Source organism: Condylura cristata, unplaced genomic scaffold, assembly GCF_000260355.1.
Source record: "Condylura cristata isolate star-nosed mole 26May11 unplaced genomic scaffold, ConCri1.0 scaffold00014, whole genome shotgun sequence".
Classification (NCBI taxonomy): Eukaryota; Metazoa; Chordata; class Mammalia; order Eulipotyphla; family Talpidae; genus Condylura; species Condylura cristata.
Genome location: NW_004567115.1, coordinates 28,389,022 through 28,407,565, shown reverse-complemented (window position 1 = coordinate 28,407,565; position 18,544 = coordinate 28,389,022). Strand labels below are relative to the sequence as shown.

General features: G+C 38.4%; 1 protein-coding gene across 1 annotated transcript in view; it reads right to left on the bottom strand.

The window, feature by feature from the left end:
- KPNA4 (karyopherin alpha 4 (importin alpha 3)) overlaps positions 1-17,730 on the bottom strand; it is a 48,220-nt gene extending 30,490 nt beyond the window's left edge. Inside the window, exon 1 of the mRNA XM_004682297.2 lies at positions 17,481-17,730. Coding sequence (XP_004682354.1) covers positions 17,481-17,549 — 69 coding nt within the window. The 5' untranslated portion in view covers positions 17,550-17,730. The remainder of the gene's footprint in view (positions 1-17,480) is intronic.
- Between the last annotated feature and the right edge of the window lie 814 nt (positions 17,731-18,544).

The following is an 18,544-nucleotide window of genomic DNA, read 5'->3' as shown; positions in this document are numbered from 1 at the left end:
GCCTGTTCTGCTCCCCACTCTGTCCCTGGTGAATCCTCTCACCCTCCGCATCTCTGGCCTGTACCCCAGTTCTGTATAAATAAATAAAAATAAATCTTAAAAAAAAAGGCACTATTAACTACTAAAAGCACTATTTAAAAAGCACAATTCTAGTTGCTTTCATGGAATAAATACAACTATAATATAAAGTGTATTAGACAGCTACAAATACTACAGAGAAAAATATAAAGCTAAGAAGGGCTACTTTTACGTTAAGATCTTAAGATAACAAGTGAGCAAGTCTTGTGGATATTTGGCACAAAGTACTTAAGATAGAGGGGTTAACAAGTAAAAAAAGAGACGAATGGGATAAAACGGAAAGAAAGAAGTCCAGGGTAGTTGACATGCAATTATAAAGGAGAGTGGAATATTTGGAGGACACTGTAAGGATTTTCAACATTTACTCTTAAAAAGTCACAGGTGGTGATGGCACATGGGTAACATGGTGATGGGAAACCCGCGGGGATTACAATTGAGATGGAAAAAAAAAATGTACAAAATGATGTAAAAATAAACTGTTATTAAAAAAAAGTCACAGGTAGTTTTTGAACAATCAGGAACATAAGAGAGTCAATGGTCTGCACTAGAGTGAAGACTGTGGATATCATAAAATGCTGAAGATTGATCATCATCAATCCCCAGTGTTCCAATTGTGTAAGGTGGCATCTCATGGTTTTGATAGTAATTTCCTTAAATGGTTTAGTGATGCTGGGGATTTTTTCATATGCTTGTTATTCTTTTGCATATGTTCTTCAGAGAAATGTGTATTTAAATTCTTTGCGCATTTCAAAATATGACTTTTTGTTGTCATTGTTACTTGAATTGTACAAGTCCTTATATATTCTGGATGTTACCACTTTTCATATTTACAAATACCTTCTCCCAGTCCACTGATTGCATTTGACTACACTGATTATGTCCTTCAATGCAAAGAAGTTTGAAAGTTTGATGTAATCCAATTCACCTATTTGTTTTTAAATAATAGCTATCTTTACACCATTTTGTGCATTTTTTCATCTCAGTTGTTATCCCTGTGGCCTTCTCATCACCAAGTCACCCATGTGCCATCACCATAGTCCAGTGCATTTCCCACCCTCCACTGTTTTAGATCCCATTACCCACTCCACCTCCATAAAATGTCTCTGGTACATAGCTATTCATAATAATTATTATTATTTTCTTGCCTGGTCTGTTATACTCCTGCTGAGTGAAATCATCTGGTATTTTTCCTTTTTTTTTCTGGCTTATTTCACTAAGCATGATCTTTTCCAGCTCCATCCATGTTGCTGCAAAAGGCATGTATTTATTTTCCATTGTGTATATGTACCATATCTTTTTAATCCAGTCATCTACTTTTGGGCATTTGGGCTGTTTCCATGTCTTTCCAACTGTAAATAAAGCAGCAATAAACATAGGGCTGCAGATATCTTTTTTTTTTTTTAAAGATTTATTTATTTGTACATACAGAACTGGGGTACAGGCCAGAGGCTCAGGTGAGAGGCTTCACCAGAGACAGAGTGGGGAGCAGAACAGGCAGATCTACGAAGTACACTGCTGAGGGGAGCAGCGGGCGGGTCAGGAGAGGTCTGCCACACCATGTGGTCACCTACGGGGCAGGCGGGAATCGAACTCATGCGGAAGTGGCTTTAGCTTCTCAGCACAGTGCTTTAACCCGCTGCGCCACCAGGGAGGGCCCCTGCAGGTATCTTTTTGAATCAGTGTTTTTGTGTCTTTTGGGTAGATACCTAGATGTGGGATTGTTGGGTCATATGGAAGCTCCATGTTTAGAGTCTGAGGAACCGTCAGTTTTCCATAGCAATTCACCTATTTTTTCCCCCCATACTTATGTTTTGGGTGCCATTTTCAGAAAAAAAATCATTGCTAAATCCAACATCTTACAAATGTCTCCTGTCTTTTTTTTTTTTTCTAAGAGTTTTATTGCTTTAAGTTTTATGCATCTTAAAGTCCTTTATGCATTTTTCATAAATTTCTATGTAGTATGTATGGCAGGTAAGGATCCAGCTTCATTCTTTTGCTGATGGCTATCAAATTTTTCTGGCATTATTTGTTGAAAGGCATACTTTCCCTACTGGATGATTAACATCCTTGTCAAAAGTCACTTGATCATACATACTGGAGTTTATTTTTCAGTCCTCTACTCTACACCTTTGACTGATTGTCTTACTTTACCCTCATAGCAAAATGTTCTGACTACAGGAACTTTGTGACAAGCTTTGGAATCAGTGTGAGACTTCTTTTTCAAGATAAATTTGGCTATTTGGGAGTCTCTTTAGATTCACTATGAACTTTAAGATGAATTTTTCTATTTCTGCAAATGAAGCTACTAGAATTTTGATAGAAAATCCTAAATTTATGAATCTCTCTGGATAACATTAACAGTTAGCTATTCTTTTGACCCATGAACATAAATGTGTTACTATTTATTTGGGTCTTTAAAATTACTTACAGCAATTTTTTGCAGTTTTCCACACAAAACTTCTCACTGTGTTGGTTAGGCTTATTCCTAAGTATTGTAAATGGATGTTTTTCAATTTCCTTTTCAGGTTGTTTCATGTCCTCATTTGCTAATTTTGTAACCTGCAACTCTGTAGAATCGTTTACTAATTTGAACTTTCATTTTACCCATAACAGAGATAATTATACTTCTTTTCTAATTTGAATGCCTCTTATTATTATTATTTTTTTTTGTCTGATCTGACAAAGACCTATAGTACTGCATTGAAAAGACTTGATGAAAGCAGGGATATTTGTCCTTGTTACTGATCTTATAGGAAAAACTTGCAGTTGCTCACCACTGACTATGATGTCTGCTAGAACTTTAAAAATATGGTATCTATTATGTTGAGGTAGTTTCTTTTCTTTCAAATGCTTTTTCTAAATCAAGAGAATCCTGTGCTTTGTCTTTCCTATTAACACAGCACATCAGATTAATTGAGTTCTGGATATTGAGCCATCCTTGCATTCCAGGAACAAACCCCACTTGGTTATGGTATACAACAATCATTTTTATATGCTGCTGAATTCAGTTTGCTAGAATCTACTGAGAATTTCTACAAGAAGATTAAGTAGAGACATTAAGTTGTTATTTTTACATAGTGTCTTTGATATCAGGTGATGCTGGCTTCACAGAGTTGGGAAGTATTCCTTTGTCTTCAGTTTGTTTTGTTTTGGAAAATTATGAGGGAGATTGATGTTAGTTCTCTCAGTGAAGCTATTTGGTTCTGGATTTTTCCCTGCAAGGAGGTTTTTAATTACTGATTCAGTCTCCTTAGCAATTACAGATACAATCAGAATTTCTATTTCTTGATGATACTGTTTTAGGAAGTTGCATGTTTCTAAGAATTTGTCCATTTTTATCAAGGCTATCTGACTTGTTGGTGTATTATGTCATATACATCTTTTAACAATACTTTCTTCTCTATAAAACACATGACAGTATACAAATTATCTGACATTTGGCCCTCCCTGGTGGCGCAGTGGGTTAAAGCACAGCACTGAGAATCTAAAGCTGCTTCCGCATGAGTTCAATCCCCGCCTGCCCCGGAGGTGACCATATGGTGTGGCAGACCTCTCCTGGCCCGCCCGCTGCTCCCCTCAGCAGTGTACTGCCTCGATCTGCCTGTTCTGCTCCCCACTCTGTCTCTGGTGAAGCCTCTCACTGCCCCTGAGCCTCTGGCCTGTACCCCAGTTCTGTATGCACAAATAAATAAATCTTTAAAAAAAATTATCTTACATTAAAGAATACCAAAATGTGAGCATATCAGTAACTAGTAGTTCAATATAGAAATGACAGATATGAACTGGTATAATAAAGGAAAAGTTAACTGAGGCTTGGAAGCTTACACTTAATCTAGAAATATAAATTAAGAAAGGCAAAGAAAAGGGAAGACTGAAAGACATTTACTGCAGAGAACCACTAACAGCAGTGACAGAAAAGTAGAACTGAATGTTAAGGGAGTGGTAGGTTCACAAGTCTGAAGTGGAAGAAGAGTCTGAGATGAAGTTAAAGGGAAGGTAAAATTATAAACTAACATGATAACCCTGTCAGACATTTTTGTGAATCCCCTTTCACTATCAATTACACAGACAAATCTTAGGTATCTGGTAACCTAGACTGAAAAACTGCAATAGACAACTGACTAAGGCAGTTTTACTCTTTATAGAAAACAGGAATCCACTGAAGGTTTCTGAGTTGAAAAGTGAAAATAGCAATGGTGTTCTGCAAAGTTTACTGAATTGCTTCCCAGTGGTTCTTATCTGGGATGATTCTGCCACTGGGAACATTTGGAAATTTGTGGAAATAATTCTGATTGTTACAATTACTAGTATCTAATGGGCAGGAGGCAAGGGATCCTGCTAAACATTCTGCAGCACAGTTTCCCACAACTGTGCTGGCCCAAAATATCAGTACACACCAGGAGTGAGAAACTTTGCTGTATTTTACTATGAGTAATTCTCAGAGAACCCAAATTAAGTTCAGATACATATGAAAAAATGCACAAGAAAAAGGAAAAATTCCCATTAAAAATATTTACAATATGAATCAGCAGTTCCACTCTTATCTACCCAAAGAATGCAAACATATTATTTTGAAGGGATATATGCACCTTTATGTTCACTGCTGCCCTATTTACAATGGTCAAATTCTGAGAACCTAAGTGCCCCCAAATAAAGATTAGTGGATTATAAGATATGGCACTTGCACAATGAACTACTACTCAGTACAGAAAACAATCAACAAAAAAGGATGAATTCTTATTGTTTGCAAAAATAGAAAAAACTGAAGGAAGGGGATAACGGTAAGTGAAGTAAGACAGATAAAGACTGATATTGCAAAAACCAAACAAAAAACCCTAGAAAAGTATGACTGAAAAACTGGGGCTACCAGAGGGGAGGAGCACAATGGTCTATGGTGGAGGTCTCTGGGTACCTTGGTACTAAGTGTGGTGTGATGTCATATAACTGAGAAGGTAGGATTCTATACTTCTGAATTACACACGCTATTCTAAGATCAATGTTACTTAAATAAAAAAAATTATTAAAATGTATCCCCCAAATTAGTAGTACTCAAAAAAACAAACGATTTAATCTCCTCAAATTAGTTAAAAGTTACTTATCATTACTTATCACCAAGCAAAACTCGGTGATAGAATTAGAGTAGAGTAGTGCATAAACTAGACAGGATCCACACTGTCAGGGAGTTTTAACTTTTACATAGCCAGCTCAGAGATATAAATATTAGAAATATAAAGGGTAAGAAATAATCAGGCAGATGAAGGAAAGGTGATGAAGGGGTTGGGGAAGGTATTCTGACAGTCAAAGCAACATGTGTGAAGGGCCTGAAGAATGAACAATTAATGTGTCAGAATTAGAGGAATTAAAAGAAGATGAATGACAGGTAAGTAACTAAGAGAGATTTTTAAAAGTGAGAGCAGTACAAGACATAGACAGTAACCAGATATGGTTAAGTTTTGAAAGTTTCAGTAAGAAGTTTGGAAGCGATACAAATTGGAAAGTTAACTGAAGTAGAGGACAGATATGACCTAATTTATTTTTTAAAAGAACCATGTTGGCTACTATATGAATTGGAGAAAAACAATAGCAGGAATAAAGACAACCACAGCAGAGATGAGATAATGAGGTCATAGTGATGTGCCCCAGATTTTAACAACGAGTAAGAAGTTAACAGAAAAGAAAGGAGTGACATTAACTAAATAATATAATTAAACTCTTTTCTATGAGAAACTTGTTTCCAGAGATGCTGCTATAGAAGCAGGTAAGGATGTTCTCTTATCATGTAATCTCTCCCTACCTCATGCCACTGCTGACTGGGTGAAGGAGAAAGCACATGATTCATTAAGAACAATCTGCTTCAGCTTGGGCAGGGCTTATTAGCTCTTCAACATACAATTACATAAAGACTAAGACAGCCAGTATCTAAAAAGTAAAGCTTAGTAACCGAGTTTGTAGCTGGCAGAGCAATAAAGAGAAGACTCTTGAATTCCTACTATCAAGACAGTCCTACTTAAGTACCTCAGAAAATGTAAGAACTGATTACTTTCCTCATACTACAACATTATTTCACCTAATCTGAATGAGGCTATTTCTTACATTCTTAAAGACTTAACATTCAGTACTTACTAATATTTTACAGGTACTGAGACTAAAAATTATTATGCTTTCCTAAATGCATATAGCTAAGGGGATGTAATCCTATGTCCTACAACTCTAAAAATCAAATTTTTCCATAAATCACAAGGGAAGAGTTACTAGACAAAATACAAAACATTTGGGATGCTTTTTTTCTTCAAATCTGAAGTATATAACGTATTGTAAATTTGAGTTTAGTAAGGAAAATTAAGGAACCACCTATATAACAACAGTTCACAGTGGTTGCTATTTGCACAAGATAAACTTAAGTAGGGTTCTGAGAGATCCTTGTATGTTGGAATATAAACTACACAATAGTAACTTAAATCTGAGTTATTCATCATTGCTCTTTCTTTTTTTGTTTACAACAGAACCTTGAACACAGAAGTTGAATAAACATTTGCAGAGCAAATGAATTCAATACAGGACAATAGACAGTGAAAAAGAGCTGTCATGAGTTCACCTGTGAACCATATGCAGTGGAAAGTTGTCAGTCTTCACTTACTCTTAGTTAAGCTTGGGTTTTGTTTTTGTTTTTTAACCTAAGAGCTCTACTGAGATAATCAGTCTACCTAATACAATCCATCCATTTAAAATTTACTATTTAGAAGCTTTTAGTATACTCGCAAATTGTACATCAACCACCATCATTTAATTCTAGATCATTTTCTTTACATTTCTTTACCACACTTATTAGCAGTCATCCCCTTCCCTGCCTCTCATGCTGGCAACCAGTGAATCTACTTCCTGTACCTATGGATTTAACTACCCAGGCATTTCATATAATCAGAACTACAGAATATGAAATCTTTTTTAACTGGCTCCTTTGGGGAAAGCATAATATTTTCAAGGTTCATCCATGTCAGATAGCATGAAGTAGGACTTAATTTCTTTATGTAAAAAATAATTTTCCATTGTACATATACACTGCATTTTATTTGTCTGCTGAAGGACACATTGGTTAGTTTCCATGTTTTGCCTATTGTGGCGAATGCTGCCATGAATGATTATGTGCAAGTTTCTTTGCAGACACTTATTCCCAATTCATATGGATTAATACCTAAAGAGTGAAACTACACGTTAACTGCTTAACTTTTTGAAAAACTGAATTCCAAAGTGGCTGCACCATTTTACATTCCCCTAATTATGAGAGCTCTACTTTATCCACTTTCTCAACAACAGTGTCATTTTCATAAGTCATCATAGTAGGAGTAAGGTGGTAACTCATGGTTTCCACCTGAATTTCCCTAGTGACTAATGACATCCACCATATATATTTGCTTATTGGTCTGAATATAGCATTTTCATCATTTAAAAGACACTACTATTACGACTGTAAGCCAAAAAAAGAGAAGTGGTAAAAGTTATTCAAGACTACGAAAAAAAAGCAAACAATACAAGAAAATGAATGATCGAAAACAAACTCAATTCTACAGATACATTTAAAATACAGCGCACTTCTTCCATGTTAACATTCAAACGGAAATAAGGAACCAACCATTCCAATCTGTACTGAATGCACTGCTTTGTAACTTGTCTTCGGTAGGCTTTTTAAAAAATAAGTTTATTTTTACATAATTTTGTACCTTTTTCCATCTCAATTGTGATCCCCGTGGACTTCCCATCACCAAATCACCTGTGTGTATTCACCATAATCCTGTGCACTTGCCCACCACCCCCATTTTTGATCCCATTCCCTACTCCACCCCTGTAAAATATCTCTGGCATATAGTTGTTCATTATTAATATTTCCCCCCCTGGTCCTGTTATGCTCCTCCTATGAGTGAAACCATCCAATATTTTCCCTGTTCTTTCTGGCGTATTTCATTAAGCACGATCCCTTCCAGCTTTATCCATGTTGCTGCAAAGGGCATTATGTTTTATCTTTTGCGATTGCTGAGTAATATTCCATTGTGTATATATACCACATCTTTTTAATCCAGTCATCTACTTTTGGGCACTTGGGTTGATTCCATGTCTTTCCTATTGTAAATAAAGCAGCAATAAACAGGTGTAAAGCAGGTGTCTTTTTGAATCAGTGTTTTTGTGTCTTTTGGGTAGATGCCTAGGAGTGGGATTGCTGGGTCATATGAAAGCTCCATTTTTAGCAGTTTGAGAAGCCTCCAAACAGCTTTTCATAGTGGTTGTACTAGTTTGCATTCCCACCAGCAGTGCAGGAGAGTTCCTTTTTCTCCATATCCTCGCCAACATTTGTTGTTGCTAGTTGTTTGAAGATGTGCCATTCTCACTGGTGTGAGGTGGTATCTCATTGTGGTTTTAATTTACATATCCCTTATTACAAGTGATGTTGAACATTTTTTCATATGTTTGTTGGCCTTCTGCATTTCCTCTTTGGAGAAGTGTCTTTTTAGCTCTTCTGCCCATTTTTTGATGGGGTTGTTTACTTTGTTTTTGTTGAGTTCATCAGTTCTTTGTATATCTTTGTGACCAAGATCCTTTATCATTAGTAGTTTGTTTTTTGTAATGTCTCTTTTGCTTGATTCAATAGGCTTTTTTCTCCTTTTCTTCTTATTCTAAAGGACCACCCCTCATTCCTGTGGCAAACCTGTGTATTAAGTTGAGCTACTGAAACTCCTTCCCAACTCAAAAAGTGGTGGGACATGTGGCACATACAGGACCCTGTGGCGAGCCAATCATAAAATCATATTCCTCTGACCACAATGATTATCTCAGGTTTAAGCATGCAATCTAATTTTGTGTCAGAGTTCTTCCTATACTTTTACTAAAATGCCATAATTAATGTCAGTCCTGGGGAGCCAGATTCCCCCACTATGGTTAAATCAATCTGAGTTAATTTCTGTAAAAACATAATGTAAACATCAGGACTTTCAGCCTAAAATTATTAGACCTAACTTTCAGTGCTAACATTATGCGAAAAGAACTTATGGTAACTTTAAAGCACTATTCTAGAAAGCCAATAAATACTGGGTGTTATTTTTATTATTTGATAATCATTAAAAATTATTTACCAAAATGTTAGCAATTGTTTGACTATATGGCACCTGTTTTTCTAAACCATCAAAAGATGAAAGTGTTTCTAAAGAGCACCAGGGTGAATATTATGGATAATAAAACAGATAGGATCATTTAATACAACCAAGTTAAGCGTGTACTTGTAGAGCTTTCAGGATATAACTAGTAAGCTAAATAAATTATGTATTACCTACATTAAGGATCCACAAAGACATGCTACTAAAACTAAGACAAGTATTAAGAACAGATAATGGGCAATTAAAGTTTTCACTGAAGAACTAGAAACATATGACTTGCTTTCTAATACTAAAAAAAGTATCATCAGGTTATAAAATACATTACCTTAGGATTCTGATTTTGTTCATAAAAATCTATGAAATTTTGGATTTGCCTAAAAGCAACACTGAAAGTATAATTTACACTAATTTTACTGTAAAATTTGGGGTAAAATTGAAAGTAAACCAAGCTTTGTTCAAATAGTAAACAATACTAGAAGAGAACTTAAATCTTTATTTTTCAGAGTTTAGCATTTTAAGTAAACTAACTTATACATTACCAGCAAATGTCTGACTTTTCTGGTTAAACCTACACTCGTGTAAAGAAACTTTTACAAAGTCTATATGAAGTATTTACTAACTTAGTTACAATATAGAACTATAGAAAGGAAGGGGTAAATTAGTAATTTTATGACAATTTGGCTGATGCATGCAGGATAAAGTAGGGTTTTATAGTCTGCCGGCAATAAAGGTAAAAGAGTGCTTTTCCCAATTCATGTGACGTGAGCTGGACTATAGTGCACAGTGATACAAAAGGAACTGCAAACAAATGCTATCCTGATACAGAACATGGGGTTATTTAAAAGAATGTTTGATGAAGCAAGTGGCAGAAATAAAAAGGCCTCCACCATTCACTCTTCATATGCTTTGTACTGTAAATATTTAAGTAGTTTATAGAAATCAAAGCTCAAAATCCCGGGGTGCCTCCAGGTTCCATGTTCTTTAATGGTGCTATCATAAAGTCTTTAAGAGCCTTTATTAATTAAACGTGACAGTAATCTGTAACATAAGCAACCAACAGCCAAAAAACGAAGATAGTGAGTTGTCAATGGCTCCCTATAAAGACACTGAAAATTGTTCACAGGGTCTATCCTGAAAAATTATCATCATAATATTTCTTACTTTTAAAGCTGTGGCTGCTTTGGTGACAGCTGTAGTACAGTAACAACACATATGCTGAGATTCTTCTAAATACACATGATGTAAACCAATGCACCTCAATAAAAAACTATATGCATACATACATGTAAGTGAATGAGTGAATGTTGGTACTTTAAAAGCAATGTCTCTAAGCTGTATTAGTAGCCATTGTACTTCTGCTAAATAAACAAAAGCTCACTTAGTATGTCCTTAATGAAGCAGTAAAAAATTGTTAAAAACTTCTATTCCTAAAATTTTGTGATAATGGTGATCACACATAAAACACTTCTGCAGCATACCCATTCCTGCAGTATGATAACTGTCTCAAGGAAAAACTATTTGTGAGATTGATTGCAAACTCAACTAGCCACTTTTTTCATGGAGCATCATTTTTATTTGAAAAAGACAACTGAGACAAATTATGGTTATTGAGACAGTGTCTGGTTTTCACAAAAAAAGGAGCAAAGTGAGCTTATGGCTTCATGGGAAACATCTTACAGTATTTGTTACTAATGATAAAAGTTGTGCTTTCAGTTAAAATAGAAATTCTGGAAAACTTGTACTGACCACAGGTGAGCTTGAAAGATTCCCAATAATTAAGACTTTTTTGGATGAACTACGTAGATTCCCTCAATGTGCTCCCCCCCATTATAATAAAATGTGCCAGCATTTGGAAGATCTACATAACTCAATGAACTAACATTTTCTAGATGATCAATACATGTTACAAAATTATATATAGATTAAAAAATACCTTCCAATTGAGAGATAGGCAATTGGATTTTAATGTAACAGAGTAAAAAATGTTCACTGATGTGGCTTTACTTCCACCCCTATCATTGTGAAGTTATGGTACAGTATCAAAGGACAATTTCCATAATTATCTGAAAAGGCTATTAAAACATTCTTCCCCCCTTTCAACTGTCTATCCATGAAGACACATACTCTTTATATACTTCAACCAAGTGAATTCAAGGTCTCCCTGGTGGCGCAGAGGTTAAAAACAGTGCTATTAAGTTATTGCCAGCCACTGCTGCACTAGTTCAATCCTAGCCAGCCAGGGAGCTGACCCACATGACAAAGCAGAGTTTTCCTTGTCTAACTTGCTGCTCCCCTCAGCAGGGTATTTTAGTAGATCTGCCTGTTCTGCTCCCCACTGTCTCTGATAAATCCTCTCACCCCCTGCACCTCTAGCATACACCCCAGTTCTTGTATGCATAATCTTTTTTTAAAAATTGAATTCAGAAATAGGTGTGAGAATCTTGCTCTTTTCATAATCAAACATTAAATAGACTTGAAAAAAAGTGAAATGTTTATTCTTAGTTTTTATTAAAAATGCCCTCATATCAAATAACTTACTTTTATATAACCTAGTATTTGTGGGCCCAACAGGTTAAAATGCAGCACTATAAGCTAGCAATAGCCACTTCAACATGAGTTGGATCCTCAGCCATACAGGTGACCCACGTGGCTTGGCAGACCCTCTCCTGTCTTGCCCATTGCTTTTCTCAGCAGTGTACTTCATTAATCTGCCTGTTCTGCTCCCCACTCTGTCACTGGTGAATCCTCTCACCACTCCTGTGTCTCTGGCCTGTACCCTCTCTGTATGCATAAATAAATCTTAAAAAAATTCTCAGTTATAACTTACAAGATGATATTTATTAATAGTGTTAAGAGGAAGGATGTCCTAAAGGAACTCTGCAGTCTTATGGACTCCACCCCCTACTCCAGCTTTCTGTACCCACCCTACACCGTACTCCAGTGTTTGGAAACTACAACTCCCAGCAGTACCAGGGAGAGAACTGCGAGGACCCAAGAGCGGAGCTAGCAGGAATGGATTCTGGGACATTTGGGGGAGTATGGGGGGGGCTCACTCTCTTGCTTGGGAAGCAGCTCAGGACCACGTGACTTGGTGTGTTCAGTCAGCCTAGCCGTTAAGGTATTCCACTTACTTTGTATCCTGCTCTCTTTCCCTGGGTTGTAAACAAACCTGTTATTGACCTTTTTGTGTGTACCTGCAGTGTAACTGAGTTGTGAGCGCTCGGGGGCGCTCGGGTGAGGCCTCACAGACAGGCGGCCCAGTCCACTCTAGGCTAACCTATAACAATAGGAGTCCACAAAGTTCTTTGTGGGTACTTAACAATAAATATAGGTCTTGGGCCTCAAAGCTTTTAAAACTTCTGGGAATATAAAAGGCCTTAACAAGCACATCTGTATTATCCTTGTTTATTAGTAGGTACCAGTATAAAGACTGTTTCCATATGAATGTACAAAAAAATGAGACTCCCTTGGCTAGTTTAGTCTTTTACTAAACTCAAATGGAAAGCACAGTAAGTGAATCACATCCAGAGCTTAAAGTCCACAAGTGATGCACAATTTCCAAAAATCTCTGTGGAAAAGTAAACACTGTATACTTATAAACCATGGACTATAAACATGCTTTCACATGTTACCTTTTCATCAACATCAAGACCTGTATTAAAGCTGAAAGAAGTTAAAGGGAAGGAATATCGTGTAACATAAAAAGTACAAACTACTATGATACAAAGTGAGTTAAAAATTAGTCCTCTGAATATTGTGCTATCAAGTGACTTATCGCTATAAAGATTTTTCTTAGATAAAACGTTTAGTTCCTGATTAACAAATTTACACAAATACAACTAATAACATATATGGCAGGTACTCAAAGTTCAATCATACTTCTCTCCTTTGTTCCAAAGATAACCCAGTAAGGACCAAAATCATCCTCTAAGGTTAGATTTGATGACAAGCTTTCATTTCATTATCATAGGCCTCAACTAGGTGACTGCTGCTCCAAAAAACATTTTAAAATATTTTAAGGATCTATAGGATCAAAGACATTAGGGAGCAAAGTTTAAAAACTGCCTACACCTTTTTCTGAATTAATTTCATTCTTTTAAAGCTAAATCATTCCTGCAAGTCTTTCTAAAATCTTACATGTATCCTCATTTGACACATATGGATCATGAAAAACAAAGACATTTTGATATCTCTAAGAAAACATCAATGAAACAATTCTTTAACTGGTTGCCCTATAAGCCAGAAAAGCTGGCAAGAAGCACAAAACAATTAATATCCACTGCATTTCTATCAGATATTTCATATTGTCACATGCTTGGACTATTAATTGAAAAATTAGACAGTAGTTATTTTAAGTACAGTAAATATGTTCCAAGATTCATGATGAGAGAGGTCAGTGTCTAAAAGTTAACAAGACTTAATAGTGTAACAATGCTTTTCAGTTTAACAAATCACCAAGGTTATTTCTAAACAACAACAGAACAGCTGATCACTTGCTTACCAAGCAACTATTTTTCTCTTAAAGTTGACTTCATATTTTTTGTGGAAATGATCACTAGTTTCCATCTGTGTAGCATTTTAATATTCCGTGTATGTTTTTTCCAAAAACTTGTGTTGTTTTTAAAGACATACTTTCCTAACAACATTTAGCCCTATTTAACCTGGACACTCTCAAAATGTCCACAAAAACTATGCAGATTTATTTGAAAGTCTAAGAGAATTTCCCCTTTTGTAAAAACATTAGATGAGCTTAACTTGTTTTATTCTGAATAATTATTTTTTATTTGAAGTTTGGGCACTACTATTTCCTGTCTTGTATTTTATGTACCTCCTATATGGTTACTAATCTCAAACTAATAATGTTGATCCTCTACTGCATGCAAGAATCCAAGCCCTGAATATCATCTGACAGTTCCTGTTAAATGGATACTGACATGCTTCTTTGGTGATTTTGCCTTTCAAGAAGTCAGCATAACCGCATTTTTGAGAAGGCAAAAATGGTAAAACTATAGAAATAAATATCACATCAAAAGCTATGAATCAGTTCCAACTTCACATTTAGAAATAACTTATGGAAAGGTCACTAATTCCCTGTGTGGAAACTGTCCTTCAGTGAGCAACTATTATTTCTGTATTAAAACCTTCCCCACTAATTATAAATTCAATGTTACATTAAGTTATATTGAAAAACACAGAGCTAACTGCACATAAAAGAATCAATTGCAGAAGTATATGAAATCCTCTTATCTCCCCCCCAGTGGAAAAGCTGAAGGTGATAAAACACTCCAAGTTTGCCAGACCACTTCCTAACATTAACCTATTAATCTTCCCAAGACTTCCAAAGCAGATTATCAATTTTACAAATGAAAAAACCATAAAGCTAACTCTCCTAAGATCACAAAATTATAGATCAGATTAAATTCTAAGACTTTACATTCTTCATAACTGTGAATGGATGTTAGATCAAAGCAAAAAATGCTACAATTACCTCACTCTAATTCTATCTGTGTGTCTGCTGTTCAGTAAGGTACCCACTAGCCATATGCTGACAGGGTAAAATACAAACAGGATTTTGCAGATTTAGTATGAAAAGACTATAAAATATTTCATCAATTTTCTTTACAGTGATTACCTGTTTTAATGGTATTTTTAAATTGCTGGTTTAAATGTAATTAGCTAGATAACACTGGTTCATACTTTTTTCCAAAGACCTCCTAATGAAACCTGTCATCGTAAGATAATAAGCCAAGAAGCAGTATTTTCTTAGTCACATTTACAAGAAGTAGGCATAAACATATGCATATAACTAATAAATATACCAATAAGGCCATTCTATTGTTCTAGAAGTATAACAAAAGATGTTTGTATCTTATTACATGATGTATGACTTTCTATCAGTCGTGTCATTTTCCTCAGATGAAAAGGGCAAATGTTCCTAACCTACATACAGGGTTATCTAAAAGATTCCATGGCACTGTGAATTTCTCCCCAAAACCAAACTTTTAAAAAAGTCACATACTGTAATATCATACTAACATAGTGTCAATCTTATTTTGACTGAAGAATAGATATGCTGTTAGGAACCGTTATTTTAAAGAACAAAGATCCCTTATGTAGACAATTCTTATCCCTTATGAAGAAATTCACAAAAGGTTGCACAGTTACCCTATGACACTGTAATTCCAATGTAAGTATATAATCAAAGGTAAATGAAAACATAGGTTCTTACAAAAATGTGTTTTCCATTATGCATAATAAATAAAAAGTGACAACAAGGCAAGATATAAGGCAAGAATGTAGTACATGTTGAGATATTTTAATCAATCATTAAGGGAAATGAAGCACTGATACGTTTCTAGCATCATGTGTCACATAAAAACATGCTACCTGAAAGAAGCCAGTCTAAAAGATAGTTATAAAACTCCATTTTCACGAAAAGTTCAGAACAGAAAATCTGGAGACAGACGTAATTGGGAAATAGAGTGACTCCTAATGTGTTTAGGTTTTTTTAGAATGATGAAAATGTTCTAAGATTGATTGTGGTGATGGTTGCACAACAGTGTGAAAATAACAAAAGTCACTTAAAATGGGTAAATTGTGTGATATGTGAATTACATCTCAATGAAGCTATTTAAAAAGCAAGCTGCCAGAAATGTAGGCGGAGAAAAGGATCAGAAGGATTTGTTAAATACCCAATTGCTATTTTGTTTTGTAACCTTGTATTTATGTTACTAAGTTTTGTGATTCATGATCCCCCATTCTAAAAGTTCACAGTAATAAATTTTTTCTTCATATCACTACACAAGTAGTTAGTAAACTTAGTGAAAACCATAGACTGTACATCTAAATAGTGTATATTCTATGGTACGTGATTATCCCAAGGTGCTAAATATTTTTCATTTAAAAAAAAAAAGGGGGGGATCACAAGGATGTCTCATGTTAACAGTGACATTATACTTCATAGTCCATTTAGTCCCTTTCAAAGTTCCTATGAAACTCTCTCACACAGATCAAGCTACTTTGGAGATCTAATGGCTTTGTGGAAACCCCTCAAATAATTAATGTCTCCATCAGGCAAAATGTTCAAAGTTCAGAAATAGGTGATGGGGATTTGAAAATTTCAGTTAAAAAAAAAAAAGGACACAAAGATAACAAATACTACATGACTGCTTTCTTTGAAAAGCTAAACTTTTGATTCAGATGCCGGATGAAAGTACTATTTAAAAAAATTCTATTTACCTAGACTCTAAAGTTGAAAGAAGTCTTTATCAAAAATTTCTGATGTTTAACCCACACAACTTATGTAGCTTGAGAGCCTCAAAAGCAGTTGTATCTAAGACAATGAAGGGTTTTTTCAGCCTTTTAAAATAATAAAACGTGACGGTACGATTCCATGACCCACCCCACCCCCCACTACCACCACCAGCAGGTGGAGGAAAGGATACTGTAGACTACAGGATGACAGCTTTGTATAACCCTGTGCACTTTCTATGTAAGAGTGCAGCTGGTAGTCTCCCAGGAGGGGGCAAAGAGATTTGTGAACAAGCTGAAATAAGGGGTGTCCTTTCCCTGGAAGAGGACACACCGTGGGCCACATCTCGAACCAGCTATGTCCAGAGTAAAACACAGGCCGCTGGAAGGCACTGTTAGCATCACCAGGATGGCCTCTCACGTCGGGGGTGTTTTTTTCAACGGAGAAGTTGACTCCTGCAGTTTGGACACTGGGGGAGGCAGGGTAAAGCGGGAGTCGGGAAGACCAGAAAAAGTGCCTTTCAGTGGAGAAGCCGGGGGGTGGGGGCCTCGCTGAGGAAGTTCCGAACCCCACCGGGTCACCACTCGCTGTCCCCATCCCCGTCTCCCACCGCCCTCGACAGTCGGAGACGAGCAAGACCTGAGTCCGCGGCCGGACCGGGAGCCACAATCTCTCGGCAAGGAAACGCGCCCCCTCGCACCCGTAGGGGCCACTCGGCTGGCGCCTAGGCCGCGCCGGCACCTCCATGCCGGCACCCCGCTCCGGCTCCCCGACTGGGCCCGGCTCTTAGTCTTAGCTCCCGGCTCCCGCACTCGGGCCCGGGACGGTGGCCGGGTCACACCAACTTCCCGGCTCCCGCACCCGGCCCCGGACCGGAGGCCGGGCCACACCAACTTCCCGGCGCCCGCGGAGGCGTCAGGCCGGCGCTCCGCCCGCTCCCGCACTCGGGTCCCGGCGGAGATCGCACAGGCCCGCAGCCCCCGCCCCTCCGGCGCCCCCGGGTTTACCTCCAAGTCGCGGCCTTTGTTCTTGAAATTCTTGAGCCGTTGGTTGTCCAGCTTCTCGCTGTCCGCCATGGCCGGGCCGGCGACTCCCTCCCCGCCCGGGGCCGCGGGATCCGCCCCAACCACGGCGCCGCGCCGACACTCCCGGAACCGGGCCGCCGCCTGCGTTGCTAGCCCGCCACTCCGGTCTCCTCTCTGCGCCCCCGTCGGGCCTGCCCTCTCCCACCCGCCCCCCGCCCTAACCCGGCGCGACTGCGGCTCTGGCGAAGACACCGCGGGCCGGGCGGCGGCAACGGCGGCGGAATGTGCTCCGGACGAGGGGGAGGCAGCCTCGCTCTGGGGCCCGGCGCCGCGCCACGCCCACCGTCGCCAACCCTGCTCATCTATTGGCCCACCGGGTTCCCGTGCTTTTGGCCAATCAGAAAATATGATGGAGAGCGGGGGCGGAAGAGCGAGCGGAAAGGAGAAGCGAGCGACTCTGGGAGGAAGGGGCGGGGCCGGAAGGCGGGAGAGGTGGGAGGCCAGACGCAGCTGGGGGCGGGGGCATTGGCTGGGGAAAGGAGAGAGGGAGAGATGAGGGAGAAGGGAGGAGTGAAGTGCCGCGGACCCGGCGAAACCCTGTGCTTCCAGTTAGGGAAGAAGGCTAGAGGGAATGGAAAGACTTGTGGGGAGGCCGGAGAAGGAAGTGGTATGCTCCGGCTTTCCGGGTCCCAGCCAAGGTTGGAGGCGCAAGGTCGAAGCTGTTTTAAGCACGTTCGTTTCTTCTCCGATGCTCCCTCTACTCTTTGAGCGAACCGCTAGCATTACAGGAAGTGGAAGCTACGTTCCGCGCCTGGCGGGGTCTGAACACTTCCCTGACCCAGTTCCTGAGGGTCGGGTCTGATGGCCGGGTCCGGGGTCCCGGTTGACTAAGGGCCACGTCTGCAGCAAGACTGGCCGGGGTGTCGTGCTTGCGGTGGGCAAAAGGAGAGGGTCTGTGGGTGGCAAAGGAAAGGGACGGATTAGACAAAGCGGATTCACCCCTCTGACTTAAGTCCCGCAACAGGTGGGAACCCGGAAAGCACTGG